Source organism: Eleginops maclovinus, chromosome 2 (genome assembly GCF_036324505.1).
Source record: "Eleginops maclovinus isolate JMC-PN-2008 ecotype Puerto Natales chromosome 2, JC_Emac_rtc_rv5, whole genome shotgun sequence".
In the NCBI taxonomy this organism is placed as follows: domain Eukaryota; kingdom Metazoa; phylum Chordata; class Actinopteri; order Perciformes; family Eleginopidae; genus Eleginops; species Eleginops maclovinus.
This window is the reverse complement of record NC_086350.1, coordinates 13,433,251-13,451,064: the sequence shown is the minus strand read 5'-3', so window position 1 is coordinate 13,451,064 and position 17,814 is coordinate 13,433,251. Positions and strand designations below refer to the sequence as shown.

The window sequence follows — 17,814 nt, the reverse complement described above, 5'->3', positions numbered from 1 at the left end:
TTATAAGTAATGAATGCTTGGAACATTACTGAGTCACACTTTCTTTTTAAACAAGGTGTTTATTGACGTGAGGTGGAGTTTGAATGTGTTCAGGATCAACATTGGTCCATTTGGATGAAGGTTGGCTCTTGGTAGCTGCCTGTCTGGGGACAGGTGGGTACACACAGCCAGGTGTTGGACTGTGCATGCAAACACCTGAGCCAAATGTAGCAGTTAGCTGTTCATTTTATGTGCTTAGTTTGTTATGTTTCTGTCCAGCGTTGTGTAGTGAAGCTTGTGTTTGATGGATACCATGTACAGATTGTCTTCATGTCTTCTCTGCATTCACAAGAGGGATTAGAGTGTGATGTGTACGCGGCTGGAGGGATGTGAGAGGGCTTGACACGTTCTCACTAACCCCGACCAGTCACCCAGCTAGCAAAACAGCCAACCAACACATCTCGCCAGCCAGCCGGCACAGCACTGCCAGGAAACACACTGTATTTAATGAAGCAGATCTGGGAAGTCAGATATTTTTAGAAGCCACTTTTAGTAAGAGGAAACACCTCAGAATCTGTTTAAATAAAAATAAACATTGCCTATCTTAGCATCTTATTTAGCCATGCAGCTTGTAACTGTCAATCTCTGAAACTGCCTGCAACTGATTTCTATGAATGTCATTATTGAGCTCCACTAGTGGGGAAAAGACAAAAACAATAAACTGGCAGTATTTTGTCAAAATTAATTTCCTCATTTTTCTTCAAACGACAAAATCAGCATCAGAAAAGCAGCAGGTGTTGCACCTGCTTGTCATTAATTTGGACATAAGATGTACTGAATTAACATCTCTGTAAAAATAATAGATTTAGAAGAGTTGTTCTGCTAAAGAAATCTGTGCCGTGATTGGCTTATATGGCCAGACTGTTTTTTAAACCCTCCTTGTCATGACAGCCACTGTAAATGAGTCCTCAGAGTTAGTTGGAGTGTTGCCTGATAAAATGAGGAAGATTGCCGCAGAGGCCCATCTTTATGCTACAAATATGACTTCAGGCGTGCTTCTGTTGAGGGATGAACTGGGGCTCTGGGACTTTGGGCCAACAAGAAGTCCAGCCTACTGGGATTCAGAAGTTCAGCTTTGGCCCGGCTTAGTTATGAGGTTTGACCCACCGATCAGAATTACACACAAACATTTGGACTCCCTGTGCAGTAGGCCTAGCTGTCTTTTATTGAACTTGGACGTGTTTATATGCACTGTGTTACAAATCCTAATGCCAGATTTCTTTCTACATCTTTCTATACATACATTTACAGTGATTCTTTTGCTATAAATTAATCATCGGGTTATTTTTCTCAACAGCTTCCTCTATAACATTTCAGGAAAAAATTTAAAAAGGCCTAATGACATTTCTCATAGACAAAGGCAACATCTTTAAATTGCGAGTTTTATTCAACTTACAATCCAAGTTATTTAAAGTACACAGCTTTCATGTAATTGATGTTAGGACATCCCTACCAATCACATTTAATCTCAATTAACCCAAATTTGAATTTAGATGTCTAATCTCAATCACTTGCAATGCAGTATTGTTGTTAGGTACATTCTACTTGTCACTGTTTTGGTAACTGTTTTAGGATGTCTTTGATAGCTCCCAGACCATTGCCGACCTCGTCAGTGATAAAACACAAATTGCTTTCACATGTGACGGTGCTGCATACCTGTGTCCTGTTAGTAGGTGTAAACAACAACAACAACAGCCGCAGCTGCAGAATGGTGTGTGTGTGTGTGTGTGTGTGTGTGTGTGTGTGTGTGTGTGTGTGTGTGTGTGTGTGTGTGTGTGTGTGTGTGTGTGTGTGTGTGTGTGTGTGTGTGTGTGTGTGTGTGTGTGTGTGTGTGTGTGTGTGTGTGTGTGTGTGTGTGTGTGTGTGTGTGTGTGTGTGTGTGTGTGTGTGTGTGTGTGTGTGTGTGTGTTGTGACTGAATGCGAGTTAGGGGAAATGCCACGCATGCCTGAACACACAGACCAGCACATAGTTGTGTGAAAAACACATTGCCGGTCTTTAGTGGGCATGGGAGTGGAAGGGACCCAGAAACAGTGGGACAGGGAGGAGTGGGCTCACACACACCTTTGTGTGCAGGACTGAACAGATTTAGCCAAGCTTTCCCGAGCCAGCTGTCTGCATGAGAAAAATCACATCATGACACGTGCAGTGTACCCCTTTGGAAAAACCCCACTGATCAGCAGAAAGGTTGATATTACCCAACATGCGCAGACAGACACATTGTCTGAACAAGTTACAAGTACACAACCTCGTATTACATCAGTCCATCCCGGCACTTGAGACACTATCGCTTGAATGGCAAGGCAGCTCTGGAATCTCTGATGCGGTTTGCCACTCGTTCTGAGTGGAGGACACATCCTCACTTTGACCGTCTGGGCAGATGTGGTTTAAACAAGTGTCTGTAGTGATGCACTAGGGGCTGCCGGGGAGGATGGGTATGTGGACTGATGGAGCTCAGGGAGCTGGGGGGTCAGCCTGAGATTCGGCAGCAGCCCCTGATAGGCCTTCTGTCTGCTACTGTGCTCCGGCTCTGCTACCTAACTGTGTGCTGCTGCTCTCAACTTTGGTAACCTGAGCTCCTCGGCCCTGACTCTGTACAGAGTGGGAAGCTTCACATCCCCACGGTGCAATGGATTACTATAGTGTGCAGTTGAGTGAATAGTTTTGTAAATGGAGGTGATGTAGAGATAAATGTAATCATGTCATAATGGAGCTATGGCCCCGTTCACATTGTGGAGGCGTGATTGACACCTAAAATGCAGCTACTACAGTAACCTTCTTCGAAATCATGCAGGGACAGCAAAGTATGTCGTGGTTAGGTTCTTATTTTAATACATTCTGCTAAACACCTTTGTTTTTCATCCCAGTCTCCCTGTCGTTTTGTATTAAGCTAACATTCCAGCTAAGGGACAACACTATTTACCGGAATAATCGTACTAATGCTTGTTGTTGAGTAAGCTACGTCTGTTCGGGTTTTTTCCTTAACTTATGGTTTCTCCGAAACTGTGGAAGAGCCATGCTTAGTCACTATGACTACGACTCAGCTCAAGAGAGGACTTGTTTACCATCTCTGCTCCAGACTCAATAACATGTCAATCATCGGGATTAGCACCTCCCCTTCCTACCTGCTATTGGTCCAGCAGATATCTCCCAGTCTAACCCCGCCCTACTCTTCTCAGAAACCCTCCTCCCTGCTGCCCCTCCCCTCCTGCCCCACTGTGAATAATGAATGATTTCCCAACTGTCTGTCACGCTTCCTACTTATCTCCAATGACGCAGGGAAAATAGGCTGCTCTTTGATATGTTATGAAAAGGGAAATGTTTCATCTTTTATTGGATATTTTTTCTTTGTTTTACTTAGACTTCCACCTATTATTGGTTTAGGAAAATTACACCAGCTCACCAGATTCTTTATATCTTCACACAATACTTCGGCTTCAAAGGTGGCGGAGTGGTGTTGGCAGTAAAAGTGTCGCCAGCCTCCCAATGTAAACAGTGTAGTAGTCACTTACACAGCGTGCTCTCCAGCAAAGATGACACAACGTGCATTCATATAATGAGCATTGCTGCACTGCAATCCTCTCTTTCTCCCACGTCCTTATTCAATAACGTAATGCATTTTTGAACCCTTTCACCTACCACACACACACACACACACACACACACACACACACACACACACACACACACACACACACCCCCCGTTCTCCAGTCAGACAGTGTTGAAATCTAGCCGTCTTGTTATCAAATTGAAGCAGCTTTTTTCGCCTTACACATTGTGGGGAAAGAGGAGGGGTAAGGAATGATTTCTGATGGGTCACATGACCCTGAACCTCCCTTTGTATGTTGCGCTACAAGAAGGCGAACCTGACAGAGGAATACATTTGATGCTTACTGCCTTTTTTGCTCTTCTGCATTCTCATATATATTTTTTGTCTGTAATTGAAATTTACATCCTTCGATGTTGTTATGATTTTGAAATCTCAGCTAAATGTTTCCTCGTGGTTTATCTTGCATGACACCTCCACAACAGTGTTTTTTGCGAAAATAGCCTCCTCATCTCAAGTTTCCCTGGCAATTTATTGCGTTGTCATTGTGTTGTTGCAGCGGAAGAAGGGATCAACATCCCCTCCTGTGAATCCTCTGCGGCCTGAAACACACTATGTTAAGCAGATTCTTAACATAGTGAAGCAACCACAGAATACCTTTTGAACAAAAAACAAACAGTGCAGTCCTTGTCTCAGCCTGTCCATGATGACTTCTTTGGGTTGAAGGGGTTCACAAGCTGTTCAGTAGGAGCCTCTTTAGTGCTGACTGTTGTGTAGTGTATGACAGTGCTAGATTAGGAAAAGGCTGGTTGTTGGCAGGGGGGTTCTGTTTCTTATTAATGTAACACAGTGTCTACTTAAGGTCAAGTGATGATTCTATTTTAATCCTGCTCATATCAAACATCCACTGGGGGGACTACAAAGATGATAAGACAAGCCCCTTGTTAGGTAGTCCCTTTCCTTTGAAGTAGTGGAAACCCACAATGCCCTGCATAGCTATGTGTAGAGAGCAGCAGCATGGAAATAGGGCCGCATTAGTAGTATCTATTAATAGAGGATTGTATCCTTGATACCATGGGTTGTTTGGTCACACAGTGAAACCGGGGAAAGACTTATATGGATTTAAGTCAGCAACTCCCCCTCCCTCCACTTTCTTCTTGTGGAAGGTATGCATGTTTGGAATTTCTCTTCATTGAGGAATCTGTTAAAATGATGCAGAGAGAAAGGGACCTCCTCCAATAAGGCTTGTTAGAGTTTGCTTTGGCTGCCCCCTTTTGGTTGGATTCCAAGAAAACGAAGCCGTCTGATGTTTCCCTTTTTTTCTCACTCTGCACATGAGCCACACTGATCTACCTGCTTTAAACACACTAAAGTCAACATCATATTTACAATCAAATCACAGCTGTCATGTGAGAACCTGTGTGTGATTTGATGCATTTGATGCAATAGAATAACAAAAATAAAAATGTTTTGGACCAGATCCAGAATACTTAGATGCAGTATTTATGAATACCGCAGAGCCAGTAAACTCCCGGTATGCCAGAGCTTGTACGTATTGTGAGTGGGAAGCTATAGAATGCATGGGAAAAGCCATATAGCTTAATACTCTTACTCGCATTATAATAAAAATACTCTCGCTGCAGTAACTGCTGTGCAATCTCAAGGTCTGTCTTATGAGGAGACAATTATTGGAAATTCCTGAGGTACTGCAGTGTGTTGTACAGTAAACATAATGTATCAGGTCCACTGAATACGTTTACATGTATGTACATTTAAAATAATTTTGCTACCAGACCACTTTACCTCTTGAACTATTAGATTTGACTGAATATGAGAGGCAAGCATTTGAGAAACTGTCAGTAGTGATGATCATATTCCTTCCCCTGTGAAGCTAAACTGGGGTTGGTTCTGTGGGATGTGTGTTTACTCTGCAGCATTACCGTAGTGCACAGTCACGTTCTTAACCTACGCAGATGTTTTTGTAAAACATGAAATATTCATCAAGAGATTAGCCAAGCAGCCGGCTTCACTTTCTTCGCTGATTAACGAGGAGAACCACCGATGCTCAGACACGGCTTTTATTAAAAGCAAATAAACAAGCGCAGTTACTATTTGTTCTTAGCCCTCTGGCACACGTGTATATTTACATACCAATATGCATGTGCACACAATTTACACACACACACATGCACATGCATTCTTTATTATTTGTACTCCTGTAAAAGTATCTGTTATGGGGATCGCTCAAATAATGACACCAATTAAGTAATATGTTAAGTGTCACCGTCTTGCTTATTGTATTAACACACATGAAAGTGGTGAAATGTGTGTTTTAGTGTAGTTTTGAGTGTGTGCACATTTCCTTCATGCTCGGGCTTTGCACCAGGAGGCGGTTGCTAAGGAAACAAGACTTTACTGCTTGCACAATTCAAATATGCAAAACAGATTTTAAAAAAACTATTTCTTATCTGTTACACGTTTTCCCCTAAGAAAACTGACAATTGACTCAGTCTGCCCCAAACCAGCCCTTTATGTAACAGTGGACAATCATCAGCAGAAAGCACCGTTACACCAGGCCTTTTATAGATGTATGTGCAATTTTACACACACACACACACACACACACACACACACACACACACACACACACACACACACACACACACACACACACACACACACACACACACACACACACACACACACACACACACACACACACACACACACACACATACACACACTCGTATTAAAGTAGGACACCCCTGCCTGTAGTGTCTCAAGCTTATCTAGCAGTGGGAATCATTTGCTTTCTACACCTTTTACATGTGGATTTCCAAAAGTGCTTCTCTACAAATAGGCTACAGTGAAAATGCTTTTGAACTTTGAAAACAGACGTCTTTTATTTACCAATTTTCGTCTTCTTTACTGTTAATTCAAGTGTGAAGTTGATGCGATTATCACAAGTACATGGTCAATTCACAGGCACTAGGCTAACTTATTTTTACCTTGAATGAGTAACTTTTTTCTTTGTCTGTGTCAATGTTTTTATTTTGAAATATTCTCCGGAGTTAAAGGCTGGTAAGGTCTGTTCAATCCATCACACAAACTGATTCACATCTGGCAAATGCGTGTTCAGAGTAACAGGAAAATCCCAGTTGTTATTGATAACCTATTGTGTTTCTCTTTGATGCTCAGTACCTGAAGAGCTTCCTCTGCTCGGCAAATTCCTCATATGTGTTAACCTGTTTCTGAATCTGATTCTAAAACAATGAGCTTTTATTATTCATGTTGCTCAAGCTTTAGTGATAGTGGGATTTTGTTCCGGCTGCATTTGTCTTTTCTTCCATTAAAGAAGAATATTCATGACAAATACTATGCTGTGTTTTCTGTCCTGTGGTTTACTCACATTTTAAAGATGTACAGAATTTTAACCTTATTTTCTGGTTGCAGATTTGGGTTGAGGAAATAAATACATAAATATACTACCAATAATTTGTTTTTCAAAATAATAGATGATACTATGGTCTACTATGGTATTAATTATGGAGCTTTATGGTCTGACTTTATGAACTTGATGATTTAACAGGATGTTGATTGTAGTGCTGGCCAAGCTGTACATGCAAACTGGCTCCATACTCCTTTTAACCTATGTATTACTTCCTGGCTCGTTAATAAGCAGATGATATTGGAAACTCGTCTTTAAAATCACAAGCTATTAAACGTGTTTACTGTACATGACCTATACATCACAAACCTTGCTTTGTAAGCATTAGTTTTGTATCTTTTTACCTTTATCTTCCCTGACTCTGTTGAAATAGTGTCCAGCAGTGCAGACTGTTTGTACCCACCCAAAACTGACCCCTTCCCCATCTTTCTCTGTCTCCTCCAGTATGCCCGGAGAACTGCAAGCTGTCCTGCACAGACAGGGGGGAGTGTTGCCACAGCCAGTGCCTTGGCAGCTGCACTGAACCCAACAACGACATGGCCTGCTCCGGCTGCCTCCACTACTATCATGAGGGTCACTGCGTGCCAGACTGTCCCCCAGACACTTACAAGTTTGAGGGCTGGCGCTGCATCAGCATGGACTTTTGCTCCCAAGTGCACCTTGCCGGAGACCCTCACTTTGTCATCCACGGGGGAGAATGTACGCCCGACTGCCCCTCTGGCTTCACCCGCAATGAGACTAATCGGTAAAGACTTACCCTTCACTTCTAGTTTAGGTCCTGGTGATATGGAAATGCAATGCCAGGTGACAAACTGAATATACAAAATATTAGTAAAAACTGCTTAAAAAATATACATTATGTCTAAGATCTGAGTAGGTTAATGTTCTGTATTTGATTGTGTATGGGATCATAACCTTTCACACAGGAAGCCAGAGCTCTTAGAATTAGCAGTGCGGTTTTCATCAGTATTCACAGACACTGAAGGTGCTTGTGTTCACTGTGTACTTTTGCATAATGAGATCATTTGAATAAAATATCCTTGAGATAAACTTCACCTGACTCTTCACAGGTTCCTTTCATAAGCAACAGCTCAGAGCTTGAAGTGCTAAAGGTTAAGAGCATGTTGTGTTAGACTATATATGATTCATGTTTAAACTTCCCACTGTGTTTAGAAAGAGGGAAAGTTTCTCAACAAAGTGCTTTTTTCCCTCACCACTATTAGATGTTATATATTAATACTCAAAAGTCTTTGAAAGAGACTTCCTTTGTTTGACATTCATCTAGAACAAGAACACTTATCTGTATGCACCCATCCTCCCTGATCTGTCTTGTCAGTTCCCTAACATTCATGCACACTCTGCTGTATGTTTTTTGGCCATACCACTGCTGTTTTGTCTCTGAGGTCAATACAGTGAGTCACTCTCTCACGAAACACAGTTCAGATGAGGGCCCATAAAAGATTAAACTCTGGAGATGACCTTGTATCTTGCAGTTAGACTTATTTGCCTGAATCCTTTGGAATGCTTGGGAGGGAGGCAGTTGACAAATGACTTCAGGGTGAGGAAGAAAAGTTCACATAGGATTTCTGCTCATTCTCTGACCGTTATTCCTTTTTTCCCCCCCATGTCTCGCGTTCCCTCCTTTTCTCTGCTTCTGCTGTAAACAGAATGTTATGCAATGCCTGCAATGGCCCGTGTGATAAGCCCTGCACATCCCCCGTCATCGACTCTGTGGATGCTGCTCAGTCTCTGAAGGACTGCACCATCATCGAAGGCAACCTGGACATCAACATCCGACGTGGAAGTGAGTGCAGCTCTGCAGAAGCACAGTGCAAACACCACATTTAATGTAAATGCTGCAGTGTAAATAAGCTTAATAAGCAATACTACACTCTGAGCACATATAATATTAAATGTGACTACAAGCTGTTGCATATTAATCTATTGCAATCCTTTATTGACTACAGTATACTTGCTTTACTACACTGTGTTGCACTTGACTGCACAGCAAATGTTATGATTACTGAGACAGATAAGGGTCTGATGGTCTAAGCTGCTGGGATTCACAGTGAGGGCCACAAAATCAACATTACATCTGCTTCCTGCACTCCAACCCAATTATCACATTATGCTTTAATGCTGTTTATTTGCTTAGTTGACAGGGTGGCTCACAAGCTAATCTCCACATATGATAAACAACTAAGTGCTCACTGGGATATTTGCATTAAGAGCTTGTCTCGGTGTCATGCAACTAGCAGAGACCCCTCGAGAATTGTTTTAAAGTGGCTTTTAAATGCTGTGTGTGTGTGTGTGTGTGTGTGTGTGTGTGTGTGTGTGTGTGTGTGTGTGTGTGTTCGTCCCCAGATAACATAGCGTCTGAGCTGGAGAGCTTCATGGGGCTGATTCAGACAGTGACGGGCTATGTGAAGATTCGACACTCCCACGCACTTGGCTCTCTGTCCTTTCTCAAGAGTCTGCGTTTAATCAATGGGCAAGAACTCATCGACAAGTATGTTGTCTTTGTCTGCACTTTTTGTCTGTGAATTTGTGAGCATGCTTATGAGCGATGACTGGAGGAATCAGAGGAAATGAGCAGGGAGGATGCCACCAATATATCATTGACGTTACATAAATGTCAAAGTGCTCGATTTCTACATTGATGTACATTCATATATTGATATATAAAAGTCTTCTGCAGTATAACTTCATAAATTATAGTCAGATAGGCCTGATAAGTGAGTATTGCTTCAATGCAAAATGTAACTCACAGGTCTATCAGATTGTGTTAATCAGCAGCAGTCTGAGATATGAGGGAGCATTTTTTTTGTAATGGCCAAAGGGGTCATGGGAAATCCTGTTGCCCTTCTTCTGGTAGCTTCTCCTTGGATAAAGTTTCACTCAGAGGAATGCTGTTGAGGATGGCAGACATTCCTCTTGCTCTGGAGGTGTTCTGCTGCGTTACCAGCTGTCGTAGCTAGAGTGTTAGCACGCCTCTGTTTCATGTCCTCTGAACAAACCCAGGCACTGTGTCAGACACGCACAAACCTGACCTCATGTGACACCTATTCTAGTGCTTAACGCTGCCACCAGGTGGCTAAAGACGGCTTTTTTCAACCAAATGTCTTCACCTTCCACGGTATGTCATGCTTTTGTTGGTCTTTATGAGTTGGTTGTAACCTCCTCTTATTCTCCTTCCATTATCAGCATGTATGCGTTCTCCGCCATCAACAACCAGCACCTGCAGTACCTGTGGGACTGGAGTCAGCACAACCTGACTATTGATAACGGACGCCTTTTCTTCCGTCGTAACCCAAAACTCTGCATGTCTGAGATCCACAAGATGTGGGAGAAGACGGGCATTAACGTGAAGCCAGAGGAGGGAGATTTCCGTAACAACGGAGAGAGAGCCAGCTGTGAGTAAATTCACATAAACTTTGACACATGGATTCTACATTTTTGTAATGAGTGATCAATGTGTGGGGGCGTAGAGAAGCCATGATCTGTTGTTTTAATATTGCGTGTGTCTCATTGTGAGTTCTGCTTTGACACAACAGGTGAAAGCTATATCCTGAAGTTCAAGTCGAACATAACAGCAAGTCATAATATCACGCTGACATGGGAGCGCTACCGCCCACCGGAATACGACCTCATCAGCTTCATAGTCTACTACAAGGAGTCGTGAGTATTGAGAAGGAAGAAAAATGTCAATGACTGTCTGTCCTGGATGCTAGAATTTATTTTTTTGACATCAATTCAGAACTTTTCAAACACAGGATTCAACTCAAAATCAAAGCTATTTCACGGGAAACAAATAAATCTTAGAAGATGATACCTGTCTGATTTGTATATTTACTGCAATCATTTCTAACTATGTGTACTTGACGTTACTCGCAATCATTTTACAAAGACAATATTGAAGCGTTTTGGTTGATTTCCTGCCTTTGGGCCTCTCTGATTTCAAATGACCAACAGAAGAATCTCTTATGCAATACAAACAACCACAGCATGTGTCAAACGTCTGCACATTTTTGATATCTGGTTTTGATTACCTAGGTCTGATTTTCTCATTGAACTTGTACAAAGCAAAACAAATGTCTGTCTTGAAAGCAGGTATCAGTAGATGTATGGTATGCTTTTTAAAATAGAGGGGAAATAAAAAAAAAAGTCATTCATATCTTACAACATGGCCTAGAAGGTCTTTTAACTCAATTCTGTTCGTAGATCAAAGTCATTTTGATCTTTTGTTTATGCACAGATGTTTATTGTGTCTTTATCAGGCCTTTCCAGAACATCACAGAATTTGACGGGCAGGATGGCTGTGGTTTAAACAGCTGGCACATGGTGGATGTGGATTTCCCTCAGGAGACAGACGTTTACCCGAAAGCCAGTCTTCCAAACCTCAAGCCCTGGACCCAGTATGCTATTTTTGTAAAGGCCATTACCCTGCAGGTGGAGGACAAACACGTTACGGGAGCAAAGAGTGATATAATCTACATTCGCACACGGCCATCGCGTAAGTCTGAAAAACTGCTGATATAGGTGCAGATAAGTTCAAATGTTGTCTGTATATTAGTCATTGCAACATAACCTTCACGCTTACAACATTTTATTATAACATATCCTGATTTTGGTTTTATTGCAGTACCGTCTATGCCCAAAGAGCCCCGAGCATTTGCCAACTCCTCCACCAGGCTGATGGTGAAGTGGTCCCCTCCAGCCTTTCCCAACGGAAATCTGACCTTCTACCTGGTTCGCTGGCAGCAGCAGCCTGAGGACAGGGAGCTCTACCAACACAACTACTGCTCCAAAGGTGTGCATTACTCAATCTGCAAAGCAATAACTATCTGAGCGTTCCTACTGATATATTCTTCCTTGTCATTTAAGAAAAATAGTCAGACTTTCTGAGAGATGTGTTTATTGCTTTTTTGCTAACAAAAAAATACTAAAAATGAAACTCATAAACACTATTCTCATTTCTGTATGTTGAATATGAAGTTACATCAAGCAGCTATTTAGTTGGCTTAGCATAGACAGGAAAAACGGTTAAGATGAAGCTATATACAATACAAGTGAGCTAATTTAACAAACTGCTTGCTGTAGCTGTATATGACTGGGTATAAAGGTTCCTTATCTTACGCTCAGAAAGGAAGTAAATATTATTAATTAATTTAATTAATTTAAAAATGAATGAATTCACCAATAATGTTAAACCGTTCCTTTTAAAATACAAAACTGCAGGAAACGTGTCAAAACATATGATAAGCTGATGCAGAATGCTTCCCGTTGGTAATTGCTCTTGGTTTCTCCTAAAAACAGAGCTGAAGGTCCCGATTCGTATCCCGGCCACGGGTAACATTGACATGGATGACTGCACCAAGCCGACCAAATCCGATCTAGCAGGCGGGGAGAAGGGCCCGTGCTGCGCTTGCCAGAAGACACCAGAGGAGAAAGACCGGGAGAAGGATGACCGAGTCTTTTTCAAGATTTTCGAGAACTTCCTTCACAATGCAATCTTTTTGCCAAGGTACAGTAAAACATTTATGTAGTGGAGGTAGTGGAGGGGTCTCACATTGACTCTTTAAAACGTTTACAGCTCCTGCTACGGTGCTTGTGGCTCTTGTTTGCCTTGATGGGTCAGAGTGAGGAATGAGGTGGCGGCCCGGGTGTAATGTCTCCTCCGTGGAGCTGACAGGATCCAACTATGGGACCGTAGATGGACCTGACGGGGGCCCTTTTGTTGGGCGTTGCAGATGAGGAGACACGCTTAGTAGGATCCAAAGCCTTCTTAGCGCTCTTGTGGCTTTATGTAGCCATGGCAACAGTGGCACGGGGGATGTTAGGACCTAGCAGGCAGCAATTTAGGCAACACAAACAAACCCAGGAGAGAGATGTGATTAAAGAGTCTGAAGGGCCTAGTTTGGCTGCTCACTCCGAGCTGCTCAGGCTTTTGTTCTCCATAATAGAGAGTGACATCTGTGTTGTGTTATCATTTAACTTGCTCGTGGCTAAGGATGTTTCACTGTTTCAAAGACTGTGTTTCAATGTCTCCTCCCACACTCCTTTATTCTCATAAAGGCAGTGGCACACAATCTATGCATTTGTGAATTGGTGCCATAACATTTCTTCTCAAGCATCCATCAGGGAAAAATATGAAGGCTTTTGATATACTTGTCTCCAACTAAACAACACTCAGCATGTGTCTTATAAATCCATAGCTTTAAACGAGCCTCCAAAGTTCATTCAGTCAAACAGCGTATGATGCCCTTTTTCCTTCCTTCGCCACACTCTTTTGGAATTGGATCGATATGTATTTGGGGGAAGAATAATAAAGCAGCTTGGGGTTCCTTCTCTCTTTGGCTGTGTTGATTTGCTATAGTATAGCTGTCTAGGAAACAAGTGGATGGCAGATCTGAGGGCTACAGCGAAGTGCTCACAGAGGCTTTACTGTAACAGAGCCAGCCTTATTACAGACCACTCTAGGGAAAGGGCTCCAAATCTCTAAGGTTTTTTATAAAAGTTCAGGGTTTAGACCCGGGGTGAGGGGAAAGAGCGCGGGTGTAAACAGAAAGAAGAGGAAATGTTTTCCATTCTGTCCCCCTCCACCCGGCACTCCACTCTCCGCCTCCCCTCGTATGCTCTCTTTTTCCTGGACTTGTTTTTTTCTTCTTCTTTTTTCTGTGGAGGCAGACAGCTGCCAGGAAATGTACAGTGAATCCATCTGGAATTTTAATGAATGAGGGAAGAGCCCCATCAGCGACTGAAGACAAACAGAAAGTAGGGAAGGCAGACTGATTTAGTGGAGGAGAGGGAGGGTGGGTCCCAGTGTCTGTTGAGGACACCAACACCTCTTATCAGCAGCATTTCTTTACTGTTACTGTGGCTGAGGGAACTAATAATAAATACATATAAGATAAATGGATGAGGTCTCCGTGGAAGTTTCCGTTGGATCCAGAGATTTTGCCAGCCAAGCGCTAATAATGTGTTCCACCGACTGGATGTGTTGTCACGTTTTTCCTCTCCGGATTCCATTGCATAAAGGTGGTTCTTATTTTAGCAGGCAAGTTTAGGACACTAAGTGTAGTAACTCACTAGTTATAAGGTCATGCTTCAGTCAGCTGGGGACTCTTTTCACAGTGTTATGACTGCCCTGCTCAACCCAACACTCATACAAATCCCGAAATTGGATCCCTAAATTTGTCTTTTATCTGGCCTCTAGGTTGAGTCCATCCAACTCTCGTCCACTTGTTCTATCACTTTAGCTAGTGCAAATCTGGATCTGTCAGTACAGAACCCTCCTGTCTTATATTTATGATGTATTTTCCAGTAGTAACAGTAGCAGTTTCTGAGTGCTGGACTTACCATAACGGGTCATAACGCTCCTGTTATACCTGTCAGAAAGGAATGTTGACATGTTGGTGCGACTGGTGTTTCCCACGGATCTGTGTGTGTGTGTGTGTGTGTGTGTGTGTGTGTGTGTGTGTGTGTGTGTGTGTGTGTGTGTGTGTGTGTGTGTGTGTGTGTGTGTGTGTGTGTGTGTGTGTGTGTGTGTGTGTGTGTGTGTGTGTGTGTGTGTGTGTGTGTGTGTGTGTGTGTGTGTGTGTGTGTGTGTGTGTGTGTGTGTGTGTGCTCACAACAGATGACTCCCTGTAGCTTTGCTCAGTCAAGTCTCTGTGTTTTTATTTTTTATTACTCCTGGCAGAGGTGAAAACATCAACAGAAAAATACTTAACAGCTATTTTAAATTAATTATATAAAAGTTTTAGTCATTTTTTAAGCAAACAATGTCTTAAATTCTCAGTTTCTTAATTGTGATGATTGCAGCTTTTGTCTGTCTTGTGTAAAGTAGTTTCTTTAAGATATTTGGGGATTTCGAAATGTTGGTCAGACAAAAAATGCACTTTTAAGGCAACACTTTTGGCTTTTTGTCTGTGCTGTTTCATTTGCTGTAATACAGACCTAACCATCTGTTCATTTTGTCCTCATTACGTTTACAAACAACCCCTGAACATTTACCACCCTGCAGCAGCTCCAGATACCTGTTTTTACCTGCTGTCAATACAGCTTGTATCCTCCAACTCTATCAGTCAGGACTCTTTCTTTTTTCTGTGTCAGTCTGAGCAGACTTACCCTGGAGGTTTCACAGGTAATAATTGTAGGCAAGCTGCCCTGTGGCATCTGCTGCTGCAGTCACAGGTGTCGGCGCCTGCTCGCCCTCAATAATGACAATGTCCTGCTCAAGGAAGCTCAGCAGCTCCGCATCTGCACTCTGAGACCACGGGTCGGGATTTGTTGGAGAGAAATGTTATTTTTCTCTAACTGTGAAACATCTACGTGTATGTCTTTTTCTGTTTCTCTCTCTGTACACCTTGCTATGATCTGTCTGACCTCTTCTTCCCACGCAGCTCCACAGGGAGTCATATGCAGCATCCGGACACATGGCCCACACACTCTCATTAAAACCTAGTTTAGCGAGATGCTTCAGCCTTGTTAAAATATATTTTGGGGGATATAAACCTGGAAGTATTCATTATGATATGATTTCCAGGACTTCATGTAAACCCTTTTGTTTTTTATGGTGATAACAGCGCTCACCAATTCTGCATTCTTACAGCAGTTGCCTCTTCTGTATTTCAGACCTCCAGATCGTCGGCGTAGAGATATTTTTGGCTTAGCTAACAACACACTGATGCCTGACGGTTATGGTAGGGGGAACACCACCTTGGTCCTGGAGATAACGGTACAGATGGGATTCCTCCTGTCAGGGAGTATCCCTTCTCGGAAGAAAAGAGCGCAGCAGAATCTTTAGACATCTCCAACCTGCGGCCCTTCACCGTCTACCGCATCGACATCCATGCATGCAACGAGGAGGTGGGGCGCTGCAGTGCAGGAGCATTCGTCTTCGCCAGGACCAAACCTGCAGGTAAAAAGTGACCTGGATATGATCTATGGTTAAAGAAGTGCTGCAAGAAGTTCTATTTTGGTGCACTGTAGACACATGCATGCTGTAATGTGTGTGTGTGTGTGTGTGTGTCAGTCAAAGCAGATGATATTCCTGGAAAGGTGATCTATGAGAGGAGTGACAAGGTTGAGGGATGCGTGATGCTGCACTGGCCGGAGCCTGTTATGCCTAATGGACTCATCCTGATGTATGAGATCAAGTTTCGGCTGGGAACTGAGGTGAGTGTAACTAAAGAGCCCCTCAGACAAGTTTTAAGATGTATCAGAATACAAAAGATCACAGCACATTAGCACAAAGATACTTTTCGCCTTCAGCAGATAACATTGTAAATGGTCATATATTGACCAACACTGCATTATTTAGCCCACTGAAAAGGAATTACACTATTTGGAGCGGAGCAAGAGAAGGATAGATCAGATAGTGTCCATACTGGCTAAAAGTCCATACTGGCTAAAATTGTTTAGGTTATTATTTTTTTAAAACATGCCCAATGCTTAGTGTGACACTCTGTACCTGAACCTGACTATTAACCTTGAAAGCTCACTGTCTTTCAAACAGTAACCAACATCTGTATTTCCTTTCAGCCTGAGAAACACGAGTGTGTGTCTCGGCAGCAATACCGCGAGCACAGAGGAGCTCGGCTGACCAATCTTGGATCGGGGAATTACTCCGCTCAAGTGAGCGCAACATCACTAGCAGGGAACGGCTCCTGGACGGAGAGCGTGTTCTTCTACGTGCCCCCTCCCAAACGTAATGCAACATTTCTTTCACATTACATTCTGTATATTGGAATGTTGACTGTGTTAAAGTAGATACGACAAAAATCTGTACTAAGTTTTGTTTTGTTTTATCTTGCAGGAGATGATGGTGTTACGTTCTACTTGGTCATAATAATTCCCATCATAGTGACGCTTTTCATAGCCTGCCTCACCACCATCCTCTTCTTTGTGAACAAAAAGAGGCAAGTATCTTTATGAACATGCTCTCCACGTTGCCACACAAAGCCTCTTGATAATGTTGTTCTACCTCACTATGCTCATGAAACTTAATGACCAGTGTAATGTCAATTAGACTTAATAGCTGTTTTCATTAACATTCCCCTGCGGTAAGGAGTGTTGCGCATCCCATCCACAATCAGAGCAGCCTGGTGACTAACTCTGCTGTCTTTTTGTCAACAGGAACAGTGACAGATTGGGAAATGGAGTCCTTTATGCGTCTGTCAACCCCGAGTACTTCAGTGCTGAGAGTAAGAATATTCAATATCTTGTCAGTTTTCTCACTGTTGAGCTTCACTGTGTGTATGTGTTGTTGACGTGCCCTCTGCTTTGTTGTGCCAGTGTACGTCCCAGATGAGTGGGAGGTGGCCAGGGAGAAGATCACAATGCACAAAGAGCTCGGCCAGGGCTCCTTCGGCATGGTGTACGAAGGCCTCGCCAAGGGAGTGGTCAAAGACGAACCAGAGACACGAGTCGCCATCAAAACTGTCAACGAGTCAGCCAGCATGAGAGAGCGCATTGAGTTTTTAAACGAAGCCTCTGTCATGAAGGAGTTCAACTGTCACCATGTGGTAAGAGGGCCTAGCAATGGCAACTGAGCGAGAAAAGACTAAAATAAAAGCAGATGCATCCTCCATAATATGGCTGTAACCAAAGCACAGTTATGTTGAACCCTCTCGCAGGAAAGTGCTCTCCATTATGATCATTTCCTCATGAATCTGTAAGATTCAAAATGAAAGGTGTCAGCAGGGCACAAGCAGTACGCTGTGTTCCTCTTTACTGAAGCAGCTGCAGCCTGAGGCAGGGTTTAGCCTCCTGGAGGTTG

General features: G+C 42.8%; 1 protein-coding gene across 1 annotated transcript in view; it reads left to right on the top strand.

Annotated features, from left to right (window-relative positions):
* Positions 1-17,814, top strand: part of igf1ra (insulin-like growth factor 1a receptor) — a 74,650-nt gene that overhangs the window by 42,657 nt on the left and 14,179 nt on the right. Inside the window, 15 exon segments of the mRNA XM_063901806.1 lie at positions 7,479-7,779; positions 8,702-8,838; positions 9,399-9,543; positions 10,239-10,447; positions 10,589-10,712; positions 11,312-11,547; positions 11,677-11,844; positions 12,351-12,558; positions 15,669-15,765; positions 15,768-15,954; positions 16,069-16,211; positions 16,578-16,743; positions 16,852-16,954; positions 17,172-17,239; positions 17,331-17,560. Coding sequence (XP_063757876.1) covers positions 7,479-7,779; positions 8,702-8,838; positions 9,399-9,543; positions 10,239-10,447; positions 10,589-10,712; positions 11,312-11,547; positions 11,677-11,844; positions 12,351-12,558; positions 15,669-15,765; positions 15,768-15,954; positions 16,069-16,211; positions 16,578-16,743; positions 16,852-16,954; positions 17,172-17,239; positions 17,331-17,560 — 2,522 coding nt within the window.